The following is a 13,718-nucleotide window of genomic DNA, read 5'->3' on the forward strand; positions in this document are numbered from 1 at the left end:
AAAGATGAGGTTGATGTTGAACAAGATGAGGTAGATTCAGATGAGCAGAGGAGACACAACAGAGTTGATCAACAGAAAACAGATGAGTTAATCATTGGTGACCCCACTGTAGGTGTTCAGACTAGAAGAATGAAGACCAACACATACTCTCTTCTTTCGAAGATTGAACCAAAAACTGTTGATGAGGCAAGCAATGATGAGAGTTGGATGAAGGCCATGAATGAAGAACTTGATCAGATAGAGAGGAATCACACTTGGGATCTAGTCCCTAGGCCAGTTGACAAGAATGTGATTGGTACTAAATGGGTTTTCAGAAATAAACTCAATGAAGATGGTCAAGTGGTGAGGAACAAAGCAAGACTTGTATGCAAAGGATATGCTCAAGTGGAAGGCATTGATTTTGAGGAAACTTTTGGTCCAGTGGCAAGACTTGAGGCTATCAGAATGTTCTTGGCTTTATCAGTGTACAAGGGGTTCAAGGTCTATCAGATGGATGTCAAATCAGCTTTTCTAAATGGAAACTTGGAAGAGGAGGTTTACATAGAGCAGCCTGATGGGTTTCAGCTGAGTGAGGATCCCACTCTTGTGTGCAGATTGAAGAAGGCATTGTATGGTTTGAAACAAGCTCCAAGGGCATGGTACTCCAGATTGGACTCTTACTTGTGCAAGTTGGGTTTCAAGAAAGGCTTAGTGGACAGTAATCTCTACATCAGAACTGAAGAAAGCAGTCAGCTTGTGGTGGTTGTGTATGTAGATGATATCATCTTTGGGGGTCACAAAGATGAGTTGTGCAAAGATTTTGCAATGAGGATGCAAGATGAGTTTGAAATGTCCATGTTGGGTGAACTATCATTCTTCTTGGGTTTGCAGATCAATCAAAAGAAAGAAGGTATCTTCATATCTCAGTCCAAATATGTGAGGGAGATGTTAAAGAGATTCACCATGGAGGATTGCAAGCCAGTTAGTATACCTATGATGACTGGGTGTAAGTTGAGCAAGAAAGATGACTCTCCATCAGTTGACCACACCTCGTATAGGTCAATGATTGGTAGCCTATTATATCTGACAGCTAGTAGGCCTGACATCTTACAAGCTGTGTGCATGGTAGCCAGATTCCAAGCAGGACCAAAAGAGACACATGTGGCAGCAGTGAAGAGAATTTTTAGATATCTGAAAGGGACTAGTGAGTTTGGGTTATGGTATCCGAAAGTCAAGAACTTTAGTTTGTCAGCTTTTTCAGATGCAGATTGGGCCGGATGTGTAGATGACAGGAAGAGCACCAGTGGTGGTGCATTCTATTTGGGGAGCAGCTTGGTGGCATGGCATAGTAAGAAGCAAGAGTCAGTCTCTCTTTCAACTGCAGAGGCAGAATACATTGCAGCTACATCTTGTTGTACACAAGTGTTGTGGATGAAGCAAATGTTGAAGGATTTGAGTGTGGAGGTTGAGCAGGCAGTGCCACTATATTGTGACAATACTAGTGCTATCAATATCTCCAAGAACCCAGTGATGCATTCTAGAACGAAGCACATTGCTATCCGGTATCATTTTTTAAGAGACAAGGTGATGGAAGGTGAAGTAAGGATGGAGTTTGTTCCCACAGCAGAGCAGGTGGCTGATATCTTCACTAAACCGCTTCCCAAAGATCAATTTGAGTTCCTCAGACAGAAGCTGGGAGTGGTGGTTCTTCCAAAGCACTAGTAGCATTGGGAGAGGGGGAGCAAGTTGCTTGATGTTGCTACCCCCATATTGGACTCAGGGGGAGTCCATTGGTTCCACCCTTTGTACTTGTTGTCAAAGGGGGAGAGAGTTACTCATCGGAGCTTTAGAGTGTATTAGTGATGAGTGTTGAGGTGGTTGCCAACAACTCCAAAGGGGGAGATTGTTGTTTTATGGTTGTCCTTGTTGGCAACTCGGCCACGTGGCGGTGATGACGTGGCCAGTTTGGGTGACGTGGATGAAAATGATGACATGGCAGTGTCCAATATCACCGATGAGATAACAGAGCAGCTTGGTATGCATGGAGTGGTTTAATACATCATTAATAGGTGGTGCGGGTTTCTGGGTCAAAACTGGCAAAATTGGCCTATTTACGATCGAGGGCATTTTCGGAAATGAAAATGACATTTTTGGAAGATCAGTTCTTCATGAAAAAGATAGATTGTAATTTTCCTAGTCCAGTGCATTTGATTTCGTCACATTCCGATACCGTATGAAGAAGTTACGGCATTTATGGCAGTCGAGGGCAGTTTCGGCATCGAAGATGAATTTTTTAAAGGAAGTGTTCTACATGTAACAATACGACAAAAATACAATCTTTCCAACGGTTCTGATTTCATCGCATTCCGATTCCGTATGAGAAAGATACGTCATTGGAAAGGTGTAGGGGCATTTTGGTCTTTTTACATGGACGATTCAGATGATTGAGTCTTCTGAAAAGTCGTAGATCATCCAGTTACGATTCCAACGCACTTCATTTCATCTCGATCGGATATCGTATGAAAAAGTTATAAGCGTTTCCGTAAAGTCGGTTCGAAAATCCAAACCGAAAATCCATCAGTTGCTCTCGGTGTTGGGTGGATTTTTCGGAATTTATTTTTGAAATTCGAAGGGCTTTTGTGTAATCTAAATATTTTGAAGGTCTGAGTTGCAAGGGGTCTTTAAGCACTGAAATATATAGAGGCAGGGGCTTGATTGTAATAAAGAGGAGTAAAGGGAAGTGAAATGGATGGTCAAGATTCGACCACGTAGGCTTGATGCCCATCCAAAGGCTGCTGAGATTTTGGTGTGATATGGACGAGATAGATGCTTGCGCGTGGGATTTGATTGGTTAGATGCATAATTCTTGATGCACTGGCGCTACACTATATGTTATTGTGTTTCGCGCGTATATGGAAGGTATAAAAAGGATTCCGATCTTAATGATCTCATGAAATCGGATTAAAGCCATCATGGAAGATTCGGATCCAACGGTCAATATGCATTTTCACTTTTGTGAGTGGGAGACAAGTTCCCTTAAAATCCGGAAAAGCAACCAATCATAGATCGACAACACTTCTGACGATGTCAGCGCCTACGTCATGATGACGTCATCAAATTCAAATCTAACGGTTTGGATCTGTTGTCCGTTGGTTTAATCGGACGGCTTGGATTATAAGATCTCGTATATGAGATCTACGGTCAGATTTCGCCCCTGTTGCGCGCGCCGCCGGTGTAGCCTACGCCACCCGTACGAAGATTCCATTTCGGGCTATCTCATTGCTCCAACTTCAAAAGGTCATATCTTCCTCATTTTAAGTCGGATTTGGGTGAACCAAGTTGCAGCTTCTTCGTTTTTTCAAGCCCTACACCATGGAAGCAAGAAAAATGGGTTTTGAGTGAAAGAAAGCTACGGTTTTGGTAGGAGAAGCTTCCCCCTCTTTGTTGGTCCTTGAATGAACATGCATTCTTGATGATAAATGTTCTTAGGCCATTAAAGAAGGTAAAAGAGGTGGTTGAAGTGTGTTAATGGTACATTAACTCAAAGCCAAGGAAGAAGAGAAGAAAGCAAGGATGTGTTTGCTTTGAAGAGCAAGAAGCCAAGGAGAGAGAAGGTGTGAGCACCAAACTTGTCAGTACAAGTTTCCAGTCATTCCAGGCCATCGGTTGGACAGGTACATCAGGTTTTTCTTGGCCAGACATCGGACAGGTTTTTAGGTATCGGAATTGAACTCACTGATTCACCCCCCCTCTCAGTGACTGCCGGGTTACAACAAGGCTGTGGTACAACCGACTGCCGACGAAGTCGATCCACAGTTTCAGCGACCTGAGCTACTTCTTCGTGAAGGGGTTCTCTAGTAGCCAGCCCCTCCAGAAGACTACGTTGAACCTAACCAACGTCAAACAGCAAGAAGGAGAATCGCTGCGGAACTACATGAAGCGATTCCAACAAGAAAAGATCACAATCAGGGGCCTAGACCCAAAGGAGGAGTTCACGGCCCTGCTAGGAGGCATCAAGGATAAGGAGTTGAAGAGGTCCCTGGCGAAGCATACGCCTAGAGACCTGACCGAGCTGAGGGCGCGATGCGATAAGTACATCCAGATGGAAGAAACCCTCCAGGTTGATGAAGAAGTCGAAAGGAAGGCGGCGGGGAAGAGGCCCTCAAGGGTTGATGATAAACCCGTCGAAGAAGGAAAAAGATGAAAGTCTGAGTGCAGTCGGGCCCCTAGTCCACCAAGGAAGTTTGAGAGGTACGCACCCCTGAACCGAAGGCGAACAGAGGTGTTAATGCAGATAAAAGATTCCCCAGATGCCAGGGCCATGAAGTGGCCAGGAAAGATGGGGCGACACCCCGAAAGACGCAATGGGGACAGATACTGCCACTTCCACAGAGACCATGGCCACGATACCGAGGACTGTTGGCATCTCAAGGGGGAGATAGAAGGAATGATCAGAAAGGGGTAACTGGGCAGATTTGTAGACCGGGAGAAGGAGGGGGCCCCTGATGGAAACGTCCGGAGGGATAACCGTCGGAGAGATGGTGGAGGTCGGTATGAAAGAAGGGGGCTCGCCCGCAGAGGCAATCAAGAACAGCGAAGGAACCAGACACCCGAGGAAGCTGAGCGTCGTCCTCGAGAGGAGAATAAGAGCCCGACCAGAGTTATAGCGACCATCTGTGGAGGCCCGGCCGCTGGAGAAAGTTCGGTCTTTGCCAGGAAGGCGAAGGCCTACGCGAGGAGCATCCATATGGCAGAATGGATGAACAAAAAGGTGAAGACGGGGACGGTTATCTCCTTCTCGGATGATGATCTGGAAGGGGTACAAACCCCGCATGACAATTCCTTGGTCATCACCATGACCATAGCGAATTGCAAAGTGAAGAGAATCTTAGTGGATAACGGCAGTTCAGCTGATATCCTGTTCCTCGAAGCTTTCCGGAAGATGGGCCTCGACGAAGGAAAATTAAAGAAGGTTGAGCACCCACTGCAAGGATTCTTCGGCTTCCCGGTGAAGGTGGAAGGGTCGATCGAGTTGCCGGTTCGAGCTGGCACCGGAGATCGCCAGGCGACGGTCATGATCAACTTCCTGGTGGTGAGCATTACATCAGCGTATAATGCCATACTAGGGACGGTCGGGTTGAACCTGTTAAAGGCCGTCGTCTCCACTCCCCATCTCAAAATGAAGTTCCCTACCAAGAATGGCGTCGGGGAGTGTTGGGGCGATCAGGAGACATCCCGGAGATGTTACGCCACTACTCTCTGGGGAAAGGAAAAGGCGGGCGAGGCACTCCCAGTAGAGGATCTTCGTGATGATGCCAGTTATCAACGGGGAGAGCCGGCCGAAGATTTGGTGCAAGTTGAAGGCTGAACAAGGGGATGACACCCGGCAGTTCCAGATTGGGGCTACCATGCCAAGGTTGCAGCGAGAAAGACTCATCTCATTCCTACGGGACAACGCTGACGTATTCGCCTGGTCGGCGTCGGACATGCCCGGGATAGACCAAGAGGTGATAAAACATCACCTGAATGTTAGCCCAATGAAGAAGCCGGTGCAGCAGAAGAAGAGGACGTTCGCCCCAGAAAGACAGAAGAAGATAGACGAGGAAGTAGAAAAGTTACTGAAGGCCCGGTCCATCCGTGAGATCCAGTACCCGGAGTGGATATCTAACGTGGTAATGGTTCCGAAGGCAAACGGGAAGTGGAGGATCTGCATCGACTTCACCGACCTGAATAAGGCCTGCCCGAAGGACGCATACACCCTGCCAAAGATAGACCTACTCATCGACGCCACGGCGGGATACGAGGCGCTGAGTTTCATGGATGCATACTCGGGGTACAACCAAATCAAAATGTCCGAGGCTGATGTCCCGAAAACATCCTTCATAACTGAAGGTGGGTTGTACTGCTATGAGGTCATGCCTTTCGGACTAAAGAACACAGGGGCCACCTATCAAAGGTTGGTGAACAAGATTTTCAAAGGACTGATCGGCAAAACCATGGAAGTGTATGTGGACGACATGCTCGTGAAAAGCCTGAAGGCGGAAAGGCACGTCCAAGACTTGGAAGAGGCATTCCAGGTGCTGCGACAGTACGACATGAAGCTGAACCCGGCAAAATGTGCCTTTGGAGTAGCCTCGGGAAAGTTCCTCGGCTTCATCGTCTCGGAGAGAGGAATTGAAGCCAACCCAGTCAAAATACAAGCCATTCGGGACATGAGGTCACCCCAGAACGTGAAACAAGTCCAGGAGCTGACGGGTCGGGTCGCCGCCCTCGGAAGATTCATGTCTCGATCGGCAGATAGATGCCTTCCTGTCTTCAAAGCGCTTAAAGGGACCAAAAGGTTCGAGTGGACGGAGGAGTACGAAAAATCTTTCGAACAATTGAAGGAATACTTGGCCGCACCCCCGCTGCTGACAAAGCCGAACACCGGGGACGCCTTGCAGCTGTACCTTGCTGTATCGGCAGTTGTTGTAAGCGTTGTACTGACAAAAGAGGAAGGAAGGCAACAACAGCCAATATACTACGTCAGCCGAACCCTTCTAGATGCCGAGACAAGATACCGAAAGGCAGAGAAAGTGGCGTACGCCCTCGTGACGGCGGCAAGAAAGCTGAGGCCATATTTTCAGTCGCATACGGTATGCGTACTCACCGACCAGCCCCTGAAGAAAATACTGCAGCGACCAGATATGTCTGATCGCCTGGTAAACTGGGCCATAGAGCTGGGAGAGTTCGACATCCAGTACAAGCCGAGAATCGCAATTAAAGCACAGGCCCTCGCAGACTTCATAGCGGAGACGACGATCCCCGATGACCCGCAGGAATCTACCGAGGAAGGAGGAGACGAGGCTTGGACGTTGTATGTGGATGGGGCTTCCAACAGCGATGGAAGCGGCGCAGGAATCGTGTTGGTAAGCCCCGAGGGTTTCAAAGTGGAATGCGCCCTACGGTTCGCCTTCGATGCCTCCAACAACGAAGCGGAAGTACGAAGCGATAATAGTCGGAATTAATCTGGCTCGGGCTTTGATGGTGAAGGAACTAGTAGTGCATAGCGACTCCTAACTCGTGGTGCGGCAAGTGAATGGTGAATACGAGGCCAAGGAGCAGAGTATGGCCGAATACTTGAACACGGTGCGAGAAAGGTCAGCGGCTTTCAAGGAATTTGAGGTGAAGCAGGTGTCACGAGAAGAGAATGCTAGCGCAGACGCACTATCACAGCTGGCCACTTCCGATTTCGCAGAACTTGGACGAGCGGTGTATTTCGAAGTACTACCACAGCCAAGCATTGAGAAACCCCGCGAGGTGTTACCCGTAGGTGAAAACGGCCAAAGCTGGATGGACGCCATAATAGAATACCTCAAGGAGGGAAAGCTCCTAGAGAACAGGGGCGAAGCAAGAAAAGTAAGAATGAGGTCAGCGCGCTTCTTCCTGAAGGATGACACGCTATACAATTACGTACAGTAGTCAGTAAGTAGGTAATATACTGGAAGGAAGCTAGGAACATTTCTGATTTCAGCTGAATTTCACCGCACCGTTGGATTCTTTATTTATTTATTCATCAACGGTTGACCTCTTAATGACGGTTCTCAACCAAAGATGGAGATGGTTATTGGTAGCCGGGAACACGAGCAGCGAACACCCCCCCCCTCTCTCTCTCTCTCTCTCTCTCTCTCTCTCTCTCTCTCTCTCTCTCTCTCTATATTTATATATATAATTTTTTTTTCTTTATTAATACGAGCAAAAGGAACGCTTGCTTTCCATAGTTGTTATTCCTTCTTTCCTTTCCAAAACGGCAAAACTCTTCTTTTGTTCACTCTGCAAGTACCGTTCCAGCGCTGCCACTCTTTTTCTTCAAGATTTTCAGGCCGAGCGAAAGCAAATTTGTCTTTCTTGTCTCAAAGGAAGCCAAAGAAAGATTACAATGGCCCAAGTACCAACCAAGAACCGTCTGCTTCTTTCATGTCCCCATGTCTGCGTTTCAGCTTCTCCCAGCAGGAGGAGATCTTCCTCTGCTCTTCGTTTCTCTTCTCAGAACCCCTTATTCTCAACCCACCTGCAATCTTCTTCTTCTTCCGATACCCTCCTCTTCCATGGACAAAGGATCGTCCCTCGATTTGGCGTGAGGCATCCCAGGACAGGATACCTTCAGCAAGCTTCTTCTGCGCAGGTCGAACTCTTCTTAAAACTCCCTTCTCCATGCATCTCAAGTTTGGGTGTTCCTTCTCCTTTTAATCTTTTCTCTACCGGACGGCTTCCCTTATTATTTTAGTTGGAATTTTGGGAACCCGTTAAATATATCTATCTCACCATGTGCTGTGTTGCATCTTTCTTTTTCTTTTTTGGGGTGGGGGAAATTAAGCTCCTAAAATTTTCTGAATCGATGATCTTTTATATCCTATATTAACGGAGGGGAATGTTAATTGGTACTTTTGGCTGAATTGCAGATGAGTCTTCCTATTGGGAAAGCTCAGAAATGGTGGAAGAAAGGGATCCAACCCAATATGAAAGAGATCACTAGTGCACAAGATCTTGTGGATTCCTTGTTAAGCGCTGGAGATAAACTGGTTATTGTGGATTTTTTCTCCCCGGGTTGTGGGGGATGTAGAGCTCTCCATCCCAAGGTGATCGATCATTCTATTTCTGGGGGGATTTGGAATCTCTCTTCTAATCTTATTATTTTGGATATGTCCTCTATTAATTTAGTGTAATTAAAGATTCATAGGAGGAAAGAAGTCTTTCTTCTAATCTTATTATTTTGGAGTATGTTTTCTTCTTTCACAGATATGTCAATTTGCGGAGATGAATCCAGATGTACAATTCCTTCAGGTGAACAATGAGGAGCATAAATTCATGTGTTATAGCCTGAACGTCCATGTCATACCTTTCTTTCGGTTTTACAGGGGAGCCCACGGTCGTCTATGCAGCTTCAGTTGCACCAATGCCACTGTAAGTGTTCGGTTGTGCATTTCCTTAATCTATATATATATATATATATATATATGTTTCTTCTCTTTCTTTCTTTCTTGCAATTTCATTACCAAATTCAGAGGGGAATTAGGAGGCCCTCGATCTTTCTGATCAGGAACTCACTTTTTTTCTTTTGATGCTGGCCCAGTCAGTCGGTCAGTTCTTTTTTATTAATCCCTAGTCGATAGATTGGTGGGAGCGGGACTTCTCTTTTGTCCTCCTCAGAATTCAGATTCCCTTTGAATCTCTATCATAATCCAGTTGTTTTATGTAACATTCTTAGCGATATGATATGTAAGTTTTCGTGGCCGATTTTTGACACGCTTTATTGTTTTTGTGACCTACTTTACTACTTAGATCAAAAAATTCAAAGATGCACTCGCCAAACACAACACAGATCGTTGCAGCCTTGGGCCTCCTAAAGGACTGGATGAAAAGGAGCTCGTTGCTTTGGCTTCAAACAAAGACCTGTCATTAAACTACAAACCAAAACCAAAATTGCCGATTCATGCTCTAGAAGTGAGAGCATCAGAAAAAATGTTGGCCACTTCTCGGAGATGATGATTTGGACAAATATTCAATTTTGGGTACCTATCTTTCGTTTGTTTCTCTTTTACAAACTGTTTGTACAATTACTCGCATACGTGTTTCAGTTCAGCGGCTGGTTTCCTCCTCATCTACCCAACATTGTACATATTCCTACTGGAGTGAACCTATCCGCTCGCTGTGTTTTTTGTGGCGGGGAACCCACCCAGGATCTGTCCGGTTGGTTGGATCTTGTTGCTGTTGTTTTTATTGGGCATGTCTGAGTAGAGAGCATTTTGAAGGGAAAAGGGGACGGGGGATTGGTTCTTTCTCTAGATTTTGTATTTGTTTTAGATGGGAAAAGATAGAAAACAATACTACCCTACTAAAATGGTACAGCTTGTAAATTTTATCTGATCTCTACATCTTTCTTGGGATTTGCTTGCTTGCTTGCATGTTAAAAAGCTCATTCATTATCCTTGTTGGTTTGATTGTGGAAACCCGTAATTTCCAAACAGCGATTGAGTTCCCCCCTGATATGTCGACCTTGGATGTAGTAAGTAACAGTCAGTCACACGCTTACACCATAAAAGCACCCTCAACTATTAGCATTGCTTTCATTGTTTCCATCAATGACACCCTAAGGTTCGAGAACTCGGAATTGGGCATGGATTCGCCATGATCCGCCATAAAACTATATTAAAATTTAAAGATGTACTGGGGCTGGACATATAAGGACAAAGAGGTCTTTTTAAAATGAGGAGGAGATAAAGATGTCACATGCTGGGCAACTTGGGGGCATTCCTAGCCTTTCCAATAATTATCATTAAGAAAGAGGGGAAAAAAAAGCATTTATTGTGAAAGATAAAAAAACTAAGCAGCCCAAAGTGCGGAGGAGATAATTGAATATAAAACCTACGAATTATGTGTTCGATTTTAAAAACTTTTCGAAGGGCAAGAGATGATCACAGATAAACCCTTCAAGTCTTCACCGTTAATTAGTTTCAGTGAATTGAACCACTAAATCAATGTTAATATCAGTGATCTGAACGACATCACTGGGCATATTGACACGAAAGATTATCCTTAAATATAAATAAATGAAGATAGATGAATATTAAAATTAAAAATAAAATAAGCTGGGTCTAGTAAAGTTGAATTGAAGCCCGCGACGCGAACAAACAACCTGAAACAGATTCTGATTACCGGAAATGAAAAGGCAAAAACCATCAAAAAGTCCAGATGTATTGTTTGTTCCACTTCATGCTGCTGCTCATAATTGCAAGAATTACATGATTTCAGACCCCGTTTTCCATTATTACTAGAATAGAAATAAGCTTGACAAACAACCACAATTTCTCAATAGGTCGACTGGAGAAATTAGCTTATTTTCGGACAGACGTCAACGAGAGAAATAAGAAAAGAACAATATGCACCCCCCTAGCCAAACGGATAGTATAGATCAGACAGACAAATTGCAACACTTGAGCTTCACCAAAACAAAATCAACAGAATCATCTCTGTGGGGGCTCCACCGTCCGTACGTTTGCACCTGCCATCCCTTCAATTCGATCTTTGGTGATCTCCACAAAATGACCAACCATTTCATGGAATTGTTTTAGCCCAGATAAAGGGAGAATGATCGAAGAGCGATCAGCACCTGCCACCTGCAATTGTGATTCCAGATGGATCAACACTAAATTGACCCAAGCAAATTCCAAAGTGATGCAAAAGACAACCCATAGAAAAAGAAAAATGAAAGCAAGGATTTAAAAAAAAAAAAAAAAAAAAACACACACACACACACACAACCATCAAATTTACCTCAGATATTCTCAAAAAGTGACCCCTGTTGTTGCTCCCAAGATCAAAGAAGAATCTCTTCTGATCAGCTCTGATCACCTTTGAAACCCCTAGGCTACCCATTTCATCTTGTGGAGGCAATTCAACTGACCGATCTACATTTAAGTCAGATGCCGGAGAAGGTTGAGTACTATGACCAGATATGAAACCTGCACCAACGTCATCAGAAAGGCCCACAAGGCTTTCTGAAGGTTCAGAATTTTGCTGTTTCAACAGAAGTAACTCATGAGAATCATTTTTCAGGAAGTAGGAGGCAATGACTAGTAGATCACAAGTACAGACCTGATTAGGCAGGATAAAAAGCCTAGAAGCTTCATTGATCTCAGCTAAGATGTTCCTGAATGCAGCCCACCCTTCATCCCGGGCACTTCCTGCAGGTACAATGATTGTACTGCGGTTCCTACTCACAGATGCTTCCGAAACCTGAATCAAATAAAAGTTGTTACCATTCCAATATAGGACTTGCAAAACCAAGTTTGCAATTAATTTACATCGTAGTCCAAGCCCTGATGCTAAAAATTGCACATTAAAACAAAACAACAAATGCACCCAAAAAAGAAAAAATCCAAAGTAGGGGTGGCAGGGGTAGGGCACTCCAATAAAAAAATCAACTGTTCTGTGGTAAACGCTTCATTTGGAGATGTGAAGTGAATTAAGCTCCTTAAATTTTGTACAATGAGATAAAGTGAACGCCAGATGTCTGTCCCCAGATGTAAGATAAAGCAAAAAGAGAAATGAATTAAACTACATTAGGAAAGTCAATTTCCAATTTTCCATGTCCCTCCACAGATGTCATGCGAATTCTTGTGTGCCCCATATGTTCTTTCTTCTTAGGGTAATATTTAGAATCACAAGAGACTTTGTTTGGGGTAAGGTTGGAAAGACCACTTTCTTCATTAGAAATTGCATTTGTTTGAACACCAACTGCTTAGCACAGTTGGTGACGCTGTGGTGCGTAAAGCCCACGCTTACCAAAAGGTCTGGAGTTCGAGCCTCCTGGCTGTTATCTTCCCCTCCCTACCTATTTAAAAAAAAAAAAAAAGGTTACATTCGTTTGGCAATAACTTGTATGGTATGTGAAATGGGCTTTAAAGCCAACAAGAAGAAATTATGTAGATTTAGGGCAGTGAACAACGAACTTAAAACTGGTTTCCAACACTAAATAGTGTACGTGACAAATTTTCATCGAGTTTTCTGAGCAATCTGACATCTACAGATGTCAATATAATGGTTTAAATGTCTGAAGTAGTCAAATTTTTCTTGGACCATTTGAACAGGGACTGTTGAATAAGAGGAAAAGATGTATAAAGTGGGTTATACCATAGTTTTTAAGGCGGTAAGGCGACGGAGGCGTTTGAGGGTCTTTCAAAGCACTTTAGCGATAAGGCGGGCATAAAGCGTCACCTTATCGACTAAAGCGTTCCTGTGTAATTTTTTTATAAAACCAATCTATTTGGCTCAAATCCTAGTTGAATCCTATTACTCATATGTTAAATAAATATTAAAGGTTCATATTCATACAAATGTAAGATATTCATCAAGAAAACAAATCAATAAAGTGAATATACTAAGTTCATCTTCATCAATCATGAATCATCAATCATCATAACATATTAACATATAATATAAATACATAATTATGAAACAAAATTATAAATATAAAGAAAAGAAGACATAAAAAATATAAGTATTTATTATACTTACCTCTATGATACCAAAATGAGTGCCTAAGCCCTAAGGTCATCCACTATATTTCTACTCTTGTCAAAAGCAACAATGAAGCTCACCGCTGCCAGAGCAAAATGGTGGCCTGGATCAATGGTTTTTCCTTGTTCCTTGATTCCTTCTCAAAGCCCTTTCTTAAAACCCTTGACAAAATCCAAACCCTGTTTGTGAATCGTGTTTTTGTTTTGTTTGTTTTGGTTATTTTTGGTGGAGTAAAGCTGATCCCATACATCTCAAGTGTTAACAAAACCATAGACCTACCAATAAAAAAATCTATATTTGGAATCTTCATCAAGTAATTTTAAAATATGTTTTTTTAAAAAAAAAACCCATAGGCTTTGTTTGGTTGCAAGGGGAATGCAAATTTTTCATGTAAAGTGGAATTTTTTTCCTAGAAAAACTAAATTTAGATGTTTGATTGCAAGGGAAATATATTTTACATGTGAAAAATAATTTCACTTTACCATTAAAATTTCCCTTTTTATTTCCCCACCAAAATAAGAAGAAAAAAAAAAACCCTACTCTCATGATCTCTCATACGCTTGCGACTCTCACCCCGCTCATGACTCTCAATGATCTCTCTCTCTCACGCAACTCAATTGGGTTTTTTTTAACCAAAAGACTTCGGGTTTGAGCCAGATGGAGCATTACTGACCTGTTGG

General features: G+C 43.6%; 2 protein-coding genes across 2 annotated transcripts in view; one reads left to right on the top strand and one right to left on the bottom strand.

Annotated features, from left to right (window-relative positions):
- Positions 1–7,702: 7,702 nt before the first annotated feature.
- LOC122088712 (thioredoxin-like 1-1, chloroplastic) lies at positions 7,703–9,905 on the top strand. The gene is made up of 4 exons (XM_042658033.1): positions 7,703–8,143; positions 8,421–8,597; positions 8,758–8,922; positions 9,301–9,905. The coding sequence occupies exons 1-4, from the start codon at positions 7,898–7,900 to the stop codon at positions 9,502–9,504; spliced, it is 792 nt and encodes a 263-aa protein (XP_042513967.1). The 5' UTR covers positions 7,703–7,897; the 3' UTR covers positions 9,505–9,905.
- A 737-nt stretch (positions 9,906–10,642) lies between these two features.
- Positions 10,643–13,718, bottom strand: part of LOC122089884 (transcription factor Pur-alpha 1) — an 18,635-nt gene continuing 15,559 nt past the window's right edge. Inside the window, exons 3-5 of the mRNA XM_042659632.1 lie at positions 11,614–11,754; positions 11,293–11,535; positions 10,643–11,135 (exon numbers count right to left, since the gene is read on the bottom strand). Coding sequence (XP_042515566.1) covers positions 10,983–11,135; positions 11,293–11,535; positions 11,614–11,754 — 537 coding nt within the window. The 3' untranslated portion in view covers positions 10,643–10,982. The remainder of the gene's footprint in view (positions 11,136–11,292; positions 11,536–11,613; positions 11,755–13,718) is intronic.

Source organism: Macadamia integrifolia, chromosome 9 (genome assembly GCF_013358625.1).
Source record: "Macadamia integrifolia cultivar HAES 741 chromosome 9, SCU_Mint_v3, whole genome shotgun sequence".
Lineage (NCBI taxonomy): Eukaryota > Viridiplantae > Streptophyta > Magnoliopsida > Proteales > Proteaceae > Macadamia > Macadamia integrifolia.